A 10066-nucleotide genomic window follows, 5' to 3' on the forward strand; every position below is an offset into this window, starting at 1 on the left:
GCGGCCTGGGCACCCGGGGTTGAAAAGTGGTGGTCACAGTGGGCTTCGTTGAAAAGATACATTGAACTGGGTGAAGGAGTGTTCAGGAAGGAGGAAGCGAATTCTAGGCATAGCGAAGAGACAGTGTTCAAAGGGTGGGATGTGACTCAGGTCTGTATAAGAAACTGCAAGAACCCCTGGGATGTAAATGGATGGTGAGCATCGCAAACTCTGACAGGAAGTCCAGTTCAGCTACACAGCCAAAGCCATCCAATAGCACATGCGTGTTTGCCACCCTCCCCTCATTGCCCACCACTCTCCCTGCAACCCTTTAGTGGCTGGAGTACAGGCCTAGAATAGCCGACAGTTTAAACCTTAAATTTAGGGTATAGTCTACAGAGTGAGCAAAAGGGATTTCAAGATTTAAAAATTGTTTCCCATTAGGGATGCCACTTTCTTTTTCATTAAGAAAATGAATGTAAAATTTCATGTTTCAGTACCTGATCATAGCATGCCACAGGGAAAACGAGGATGAACTGCTCTAATTTTCTCAAATAAGCCTGGCCTGACCTCTTCTCCATATCACTTCATGCGTTAACAGACTTCTGCACATAATAGAAAATGCAGCTCAAAGGGGACCTTTCTGAGAGACCTTCTCAACTCCTTCAGAGAGAAGTAATGATTCCCTCCTCAATGCTCCCTGATCAATTTGCTTATCATTATCAGCAACGTCAACAAGAGCAGCACAATCACCATCATCACATTTATTGAAGACTTAGGTGCCAATAGTTGGACTAAACACTTGAATTAACTCATTTAATTCTCATTTTACTCCCTCCCAATATTTATGATAACATTCGGCACAGTATATTGTTATTTGTATTTACATTTGTCTTTCCCTCCAACTACCAGGAATTCCTATGTCATAGGATAAATCTCGGTAACTTCAACACCTTACTACAAGCCTGGCTCGATAATTGTTTGCTGAAAGAATGTATGAATATAAGTAGTCCCAATTGGGGCTTCTGTACTCTTTTCAGCAGAGCTGTTGTTACTCAAAACACTTGTTTTGAAATGTCCTTCAGAGTCTGAGGTTACTTTATTTAGAATCTCTTCACTGATAGGAGATCTTCCTTTGAAAGAGATGTAAGTTACTCAGAGCTAAGTTTGGGGAATAAGGTGACTGAGTAATATCACTTTTGTCCAAAGAATATTGGGTTGGCCAAAAGGTTCGTTCGTTTTTTTACCATAAGATGGCTCTAGTAGCACTTAGTTGTCTTTAACTTCATTGGAAACAGTTTTGTTAGATTGTATATGACAGCTGTCATATCCGCGTGCATTTAAAAAAAGACTTATCAAAGTTGGTGAATTTTTGTGTAGCCTTTTAATATTGAAGATGGAAGAAAAAAAGCAACATTTTTGGCATGTTATGCTTTATTATTTCAAGAAAAGTAAAAACGCAACCGAAACGCAAGAAAAGATTTGTGCAGTGTACGGAGAACGTACTGAGACTGATTGAACGTATCAAAAGTGGTTTGCAAAGTTTCGTGCTGGAGATTTCTCGCTGGACGCTGCTCCATGGTCAGGTAGACCAGATGAAGTTGATAGCGATCAAATCGAGACATGAATTGAGAACAATCAATGTTAAACCATGCAGGAGATAGCCCACATACTCAAAATATCCAAATCAGGGTTGAAAATCATTTGCACCAGCTTGGTTATGTGAATCGCTTTGATGTTTGGGTTCCACATAAGTGAAAAAAACCTTCTTGACCATATTTACGCATGCAATTCTCTACTTAAACGTAATGAAAATGTTCTGTTTTTAAAACAAGTTGTGACAGGCGATGAAAAGTGGATACTGTACGATAACGTGGAACGGAAGAGATCGTGGGGCAGGCGAAATGAACCACCACCAACCACACCAAAGTCCGGTCTTCATCCAAAGAAGGTGATGTTTTGTATATGGTGGGATTGGAAGAGAGTCCTCTATTATGAGCTCCTTCTGGAAAACCAAACGATTAATTCCATCCCAGTTACACCAACTGAAAGCCGCACTCGACGAAAAGTGTCCAGAATTAGTCAACAGAAAATGCATAATCTTCCATCAGGATAATGCAAGACTGCATGTTTCTTTGATGACCAGGGAAAAACTGTTACAGCTTGGCTGGGAAGTTCTGATTCATCTGCCATATTCACCAGACGTTGCACCTTCGGATTTCTATTTATTTTGGTCTTTACAGAATTCTCTTAATGGAAGAAAATTCAATTCCCTAGAAGACTGTAAAAGGCACCTGGAACAGTTCTTTGCTCAAAAAGATAAAAAGTTTTGGGGAGATGGAATTATGAAGTTGCCTGAAAAATGGCAGAAGGTAGTGGAACAAAAGGGTGAATACATTGTTCAACAAAGTTCTTGGTAAAAATGAAAAATGTGTCTTTTATTTTTACTTAAAAACCGAAGGTACTTTTGGCCAACCCAACAGAATAGCTTAATAAAGAGACTGATATTTCTTATGTAGCTTAAAAGCCAGTTCTAAATCACTTCCCAAAAAAGTTTTGAATAATGGTGTCATCACTGGATTAAATTTATAGCCGCCCAAAGTGATTGTTTTGAATGGTAGCATTTACTTGGGAGTGTAAATTTTGATATGCCTATTGTTTTATGCGTGTATAAAAAAAGACCAAAAAACAAAAAAAACCAAAACCCTCTTTCAGACCAGCATACAAGTAAAGGTAGAGTTGCACACAACCCAGTGTATGAAAATTAAAATGGAGAATTAGAGGATAGTCACTCATTTATGGAATATCCATAACATGCTAGGCACTGTGCTAGGTGCTGCAGATGCAAGATGATGAAAGGATTATCTCTTGTTCTTAAGGAATTCCTAGTACAGTAATGATTACATCATTAAAATAATGCACTGAGGTGAATTACATTTTAATATACATAGCTTCAGAAATCATGTTTGGCATAAAGTGAGGTACAGGTAATGTGTAATAAGTGAGGGATTATGAAGTGGGATAGGATTAGTCAAGGAAGTCCTTTCTTAGAAGAAATTTGCTTGAATGGGGTTTTGAAAGAAAAACTTGGTATGGATTGGCAGAGAAAAGAAGTGGGCACTTAAGATTTAACTAAGCCAAAGTAGTAATCCAAATGTTGCTTGGTGAACCTGGAGGCAGATCAAAAAGAGATGGATTGTCTTGAGGGATATTTCATAGAGGTCGTGAAGAGAGAGTCCTTGAAGAAACATTTCTCCCATAAGAGAACAGGACTCGAGTGAACATGTTTTCTAGATTCAGGGTCACTTTCCACTGGACAGTGCCAGATAAACACTGCCAAATTTCGTCTCTCTAAACCTCACTTTTTATATGTCTATGCTAACAGCCATCTTCTATTGACTCAAATAGAGGCAAACTTGTAAACAGGTAAGTGCAATACAAGCTTATACAGGAATCTCACTTAATTTAATATCCCCTTCATTATTTCTCATATTTTCCTATGTCTTTGTTATGCACATAAACCAAACTGAAATAGATGCAAGAATTTCTTTTAGTACATCCAAACCACTGATACTCTTGCTGCAATTTCTCCAGACCATGCAAGTTTTTTAGGGAAGGAGCTAACCTTGAAGAGCATCAAAGAAAGAATTTCCTATATCCTTTTTCTCTTTTTTTGTCACTTTCTCCAGCATTGCTGTCTCCTTTCTTCCTCTCCAGCTTTTGGCCCTTCTCATAAGGATGGAAATGCTACTGTTTGGTGTCTGGGCCCTGCTGGCCCTGATTCCTTGCCCAGGTGAGGCTATTTGGGAAAGTTTCTTTAGCTAGTATGTGCCAGGGCACAGGTCAATGAGAAAGAGGATAGGAAATCCTGAGAGGGGTGACACTAGTATTCACTCATCTGGACCCTTGGGAAAGAGTCCTTTTTCTTGGATCTAGGACACAGAATCCTAGGTGTTTCTGGCTTGTAACTGGGAAAACCCACATTAAGGGACAGGATAATAGACCATCAGAAAAAACCTTCTCTAAGAAATATACCTTCTCTGCTTGGCTCCCTGCTGCCCCTGGACCATCCTATTCTGCTTTCGGGAATATTTTTACTTCTGTGTTGCCATCTTTTGTGTCATGATGAGCTACAATAGGATCTCGATAGGACAGGGCCCATAGTGCAGTTGTGAAGAGTGAGTTCTCCAGATGGCAAGAAAGGAACTGGAGCCTTAGTGGGTAACATTGCTGCAAGAGTTGTGTATTCCCAGAAGGGACTAGTATTTGGGAGATGAAGTAGATGGTGGACCTGGAATAGCTAAAGGGGACCGGTAAGGGAAGTTTTTGGGACACTGTGCCCCTCACCGATATCAGACATTTAAAACTTACCTGATGTCTCTCTCACTGTTCCTGAGAAGAGTTCCCTAACAGACTAAACTCTTAAGCATCCAAAAACATCTATTGCCTTAGCACCAAAGCAAAATGGAATAGTCTCATTTTGAGAAGAAGAGGTGAAAAGTTCCATGGAAATGAGTGACCCTGGGAGTCACCTTTATACCAGTGGTTCCCATAATTTGGTGTGCACAAAGGTCACCAGGAGTGCTTGTTTTGTTCCCTTGAGTATTTCCAGGTCCTGCCTTCACAAATTCTTAATCATTCAGTCTGAGGTGGAGCTGGAATCTACAATCTACAAGCATTCCAGCATAATTCTGGTGAAGGCAATTCTTAGACCATAATTTGAGAAACACTGCTTTGAGGTATAAGTAACAAAGCTCTTTTTTTTTCAGGGGTCTACTTACCCCATGAGGGCCCTCAGCAGCCAATTCTGGAAGTTTCCAAGATTTCTGGAAGTTTAGGAAGAGAATGGTTTCCTGGGCATGATTTTTAGCAATGCCATAGTTTCCATGGTGACACTATTAGAGAAATCGAGATCCCAAGAAAGATGATGAGAGGAGGGAATGGTGGTAGAGTCAGGATTCTAACTTGTTGCTTAAGGGTCTTTTTCTTGTTTGTCCCCTGTGCCTTTTTATTCAGGGTATTTTTATTCCTATTCTCTAACCTGTAACTAGATAGAATAGGCTCTGTATTTTCTTTCTTGGGTCTTGTGGTCCTCACCAGCGTCTTTGGCATATGTGGTTGACCTTTTCAGGGGCTGCAGAAGACCTATTTGAGGTTTCTGTTTGGCCACATCAGGCCCTTGTAAAGTATGGGCAGTCCCTAAGGGTCAACTGCAGCACCACATGTCCAGACCCGGGACCCAGTGGAATTGAGACCTTATTAAACAAAACCCAGGTGGGCAAAGGGCCTCAGTGGAAGGAGTTTCTCCTGGAAGATGTCGCACAGAATTCCATCCTGCAGTGCTTCTTCTCTTGTGCAGGGATCCAAAAGGACATAAGCCTTGGCATCACTGTGTACCGTGAGTGGGGCTGAGGGCTGGGGAGGAAGGGAAGAGTGGGGGAACATGACTGTGCCTTCTTTAGGGAATAATTAGAAAGAGACTTCTTTTAGGGGAGAGAATTGTGGCCCTTAATAAAGATTTCTGTCCTACTGTAGGGATTCTAGAGCCAATTATTTCTGTTTGCCTTTGGTGTAGGCCTTTAAATTAGGAGCAGACCATAGAGCACCTCCAGACATCTGTGCTTTGAGAATATGTTCAAATACAGGAGGCATTTGCTAATGATGCTAATTTATAAATTATCAAAACAGTATAAAATTAGTGTTGAATTATTTGTCACAAATTTTTAGAATAAACAGGGATTAGGGAAAGCGGGGTCTTTGTAGGCTGGGGTAGTTGGAGAAGTCTCCACAGAAAAGGAGGCTCTTGAGTTTCACTCCTGCAAATGGTTAGGTTTTGAAGTGATGGGAATGGGTGAGGAGCCTCTTTCAGGTGGACAAATAGCATTGACAAAGATGTAGCCATAAGAATAAGTGTGATCTCTGGGGTGTCAGAGCTTGGTTAGCTAGGGTGTAGTTTTCATGTGACGGTAAGAAGCTCCTCAGAAGTTGCTCATGCCTCTGAAGCACCTCTGGTAAGAGAGAAAAGCTCTCCAGAATGGCAGCAACTATCAAAGCAGGGGGCCCCTCAACAGTTACATTTCTTGGCTTTAGCCACCTTTGATGGGAAGAAGAAGGCTAAGTCATCTCATCTAGGGCAGAAAGCTGACACTGTTCATCAGATGGTTTAAGAGTAGTGGTCACCTTCTATCACAGGCTTTCTGTCCTATACCATTTCTTTCGGGAGAGTTGAGTATCTTTCTCTCATCAAGCCCACCTTTTTTGTCTTAAAGAGCCACCAGAGCAAGTGATCATGGAGCTGCAGCCTGAATGGGTGGCTGTGGATGAAGCCTTTACAGTGACATGCCACGTGCCCAGTGTCACACCCCTGGAAAACCTCACCCTTACCCTTCTCCAGGATAACCAAGAACTACATAGAAAGAATTCTAGGAGCTTGGCTGTGGCCTCCCAAAGGGCTGAGGTCACCATCAGTGTCAAAGCCCAAAGGGAGGATGACAGGTGCAATTTCTCCTGCCATGCAGAACTGGACCTGAGTTCACATGGTGGAGGGCTCTTTTGCAGCAGCTCAGCCATCAAGGTGCTCTGAATCTTTGGTGAGTCAGAGCCCAGGTGTGGAAGGAATCCTGGGGCTCATTTTCCTCAGCTTACCTTGGCCTTTGGCACTGATTTCCCATAGTGTTTAGGATGAGGGTGTAAGGGTAATTGAGCTCCACCTTTACTTGAGTTTTAAACTCACCGTGGGGGACAGAGAGCTTCTAGCCCCACTCCCTACATTGTGGGGTCCTATATGACATGTGATTTATCATGGCTTTTCTCCTTTCTTTCCTTTTCCTCATTTCTTGGCAGAATTCTCTCAGAACCCCCAAATCTGGGTCTCTTCACTTCTGGAAGTTGGGATGGCAGAGACCATGAGCTGTGAGGTGGTTAGGGTGTTCCCAGCTGAAGAGGTAATGATCCACATGTTCATGGGAGACCAGGAGCTTAGGCCCTTCCTCTCCTGGGAGGGAGACACAGTATGGGCCAATGCCACTGCTCCGGCCATGGAGACTGGTGATCAGGAGCTGTCTTGCCTTGTATCTCTGGGTCCAGTGGAACACAAAACAAGAGAGCCAGTGCATATCTATAGTAAGTAACCTGCCTCTTCCCTTCCCTTGACAGTTCTCTGCCATTGAAAACGTCCATAGTAAAGGCTTGGTGATTCAACTGCAAATATCCCTACTAATCTTTGCTAGGTATACTCCAAAGTGAACATTAGTTTTCATCTTTCTCTAAGTGCAGGGGTGCGCTGAGGCAGTAGTTCTATCTAGCCCTCACCCTGTTTCCTTAGGCCATCCTACTTACAGAGTGATTGTGAGTACTTGAACTTATTCCTAGGAACAATGATTTGGAGTGAGGAGGAAATCTGTAAGATGAAAAGACATCTCTCTATCCTTGCAGCAGAGGCATAGCCAAATACGTGCATGTGGCATTTGTTACAGGAGAAGCTCTCAAATTCCCCAACCATCTCGTTGCTCCGGCCAGTCAGCACAGAAGCAGTAATGGTATCCAAAGTCTTTCCCCTGTTGTCTGCCTACCCGAGGGGTACCACCAGCAGCAAGAGTACAGAAGTGGCTGCCAGTTTTGAGAAATATGTTTGATTCTCTTTTTCCTTTCTTTATAGGCTTCCCTCCGCCAATCCTGGAGATAGAAGAATTATACCCATTGGCAGGGACAGAAATTAATGTGACCTTCTCAGGGCATGTATTAACATCACCCAGCCCTACTCTTTGGCTTCAGGGAGCCCCAGATCTCCCTGCCCCTGGGGAGCCTGCCTGGCTTTTACTTACCTCCAGGGAGGAAGATGATGGCCGAAATTTCTCCTGTGAGGCCTCTTCGGAGGTTCAGGGTCAGCGGTTGAGCAAAACCACTGTGAACCAACTCCACGTCTTATGTGAGTAGAAGCCTGATCTTTCTTGTCAAAACAAGGATTATTAGTCTTCCATTTCCAGAGATCTTGGCCAGCAGCTTCATTATTAGAGTTGCCACATTTTTCTCATTAAAAAAAAAAAAAATCAAAGGAGAAAATAAAATTAAAGCTCTCCAAGCTTACCTTACCCCTAGGAAAGTGAGTAGGGGGAAACCGGGAAGAGAAAAGAAAAAGTGGTTAAAGTGATCAGGCAGTATTAGTTGAGGGCCAAAGGCTGAGAACATAGGAAGTGATAGTTGGAGCCTATGCTGAGGAGGGAAATTTCCTCATAGAAACTTGTATTTTGAAAAGTAGAAAAATCGTTGTCTCTGGGTTCACCCCTACTCATGTTCTCACTCACTGAGAAGCAAAGATGGGAAGCAGGGACCCCAGGGCCATCAGTGACCAAGCAGTTCAGATCATTTAGTCTTAATCCATTAAAATGCCCTGTGCTGCATCTCAGTCTCGTCCAGGGAGGAAAAAGAGTAGCTCAAAGCAGGGAACTGATGGTCCTCCCCTTGGGAAAGAAAGCTATTGGGTGGAGGAGACACAGTGTCTGGATTAGGGGAGGGACAGGGAGCCCCGAGCATGATGGAGACAAGGGAATGTGGCGCACTGAGCTGGCCCCTCTGGGCTCTTGTTTTTCCAGACAAGCCATGATTAGAGGAATCTGGTTGCCCTGGCAATCAGACCTGGTTGGAAGGGATGGAGCAGATGCTTGCCTGTGTCCCAAAGGGAAATCCGACACCAATCTTGTTGTGTACCTGGAATGGAATGATCTTTGACCTTGAAGTGCCACAGAAGGCAACCCAGGACCACTCTAGAACCTACTGCTGCACAGCCACTAACCAGCTGGGCTCTGTCAGCAAAGACATTGCTGTCATTGTTCAAGGTGACTGCAGCTCCCCTGCTGCCAGGCCCAGGATGGAAATCCCCCAGGGGTTGGGATTCTTAACCAAACATGGAAAGAAGAAAGATTTTGGTGGGCTGGGGAGGGTGAGACTGACAAATGGGCCTTGTGGGCTGGGCTGGGGCGATTCTCCTGCCCTCGAACACTCCCACTTCTCTGTCTTCTGTGCTTGGGCATGACTGGATGAAGGAGTCAGTTCCACCATCTTCGTCATTATTATTGTCACCCTTGGAGTGGGCGTAATCGTCATAGCACTGTATTTGAACTATCGGCCCTGCAAGATAGAGAGGAGGAACTTGCCCTGTAGGCAGAAGGAGAAGAACAAAGAGGAGGAAAGCCAGTTTGCTGTTCAACAAGCAGAAAAGCACAATGCACAGAACTGTTAGTTAGAAACAGCTATTTGGTTGAAGGCACCCTCTACTACCGGGGTTTCCTGAGGGAGGGAAGAGAGAGTAGAAGAGAAAGGAAGAGACATTATCCTTTGTGTTCTGTGGTCCCATAAAACAGTGTTTCAGGCCCTCATGTCCTGTGGATCCAATCCACCCACAAGCTCAACTCCTCTGAGTAGGAATTCAGTCTCAGTGTTCACCTGGTGAGAGGGCCTTTTGCTCCTTGCTGTGTGCTTAATCAGTCCACTCTCAGATTCAGAAAAGAAGATCCTGCCTGTGCCTTGTCACCCCCATTCCCACTGCCCTTTGCTCCCAAACATCAGACTGAAGAGATAGCCAGAAATATCTCTGAAATACAACTCATTTCTCAGGGTTTCCTCATGACTAAGTGGGAACCAATTTCTTAGTCTGGGGACTGGGGTTTGAAGGGAGTCAATACCAAACAAAGGGCTAGGAATCAGAACCCGATTCCCGCCTACACATTCCTGTGCTCCCCTAGCCTGGGGTTCTGGAATGCTGGCTCCCAGAGCTGAGCTTGATGACATCATTAAGGCTCAGTGTCTGGTTAGGCTTCAACTCACCAACCATCTATTTTGTGCCATAGAGGAGTACACAAATCATAAGAAATTCCACACTGGGTCAGACAAGCAGCCTTTCTAGCCCAGTGTTCTGTCCCTGAAATGGAAGGTAGAGTTCTTCCATGAAATTGAGCTCCAAACATCTCTGAATTCCTTTTCATAATCCATTATAGAGTAGATCATCTGTGAGTTCACATTAAACATATTAATTTTTTTTTTTACCTGTACAAGCTCTTAGGGTAGAGTTCCAATGTTTATTCTCCTTTTA

The 10066-nt window shown here is 43.5% G+C and overlaps 1 protein-coding gene across 1 annotated transcript; it reads left to right on the forward strand.

Moving 5' to 3' along the window:
• The first annotated feature begins 3717 nt into the window (after positions 1–3717).
• Positions 3718–9217, forward strand: LOC103017077 (intercellular adhesion molecule 5). The gene is given in 7 exon segments (XM_028164907.2): positions 3718–3772; positions 5111–5377; positions 6249–6569; positions 6823–7101; positions 7637–7906; positions 8571–8813; positions 9009–9217. Coding segments are annotated over 7 exon segments (1644 nt in total).
• The last annotated feature ends 849 nt before the right edge of the window (positions 9218–10066 follow it).

This window comes from Balaenoptera acutorostrata, chromosome 20, assembly GCF_949987535.1.
Source record: "Balaenoptera acutorostrata chromosome 20, mBalAcu1.1, whole genome shotgun sequence".
Classification (NCBI taxonomy): Eukaryota; Metazoa; Chordata; class Mammalia; order Artiodactyla; family Balaenopteridae; genus Balaenoptera; species Balaenoptera acutorostrata.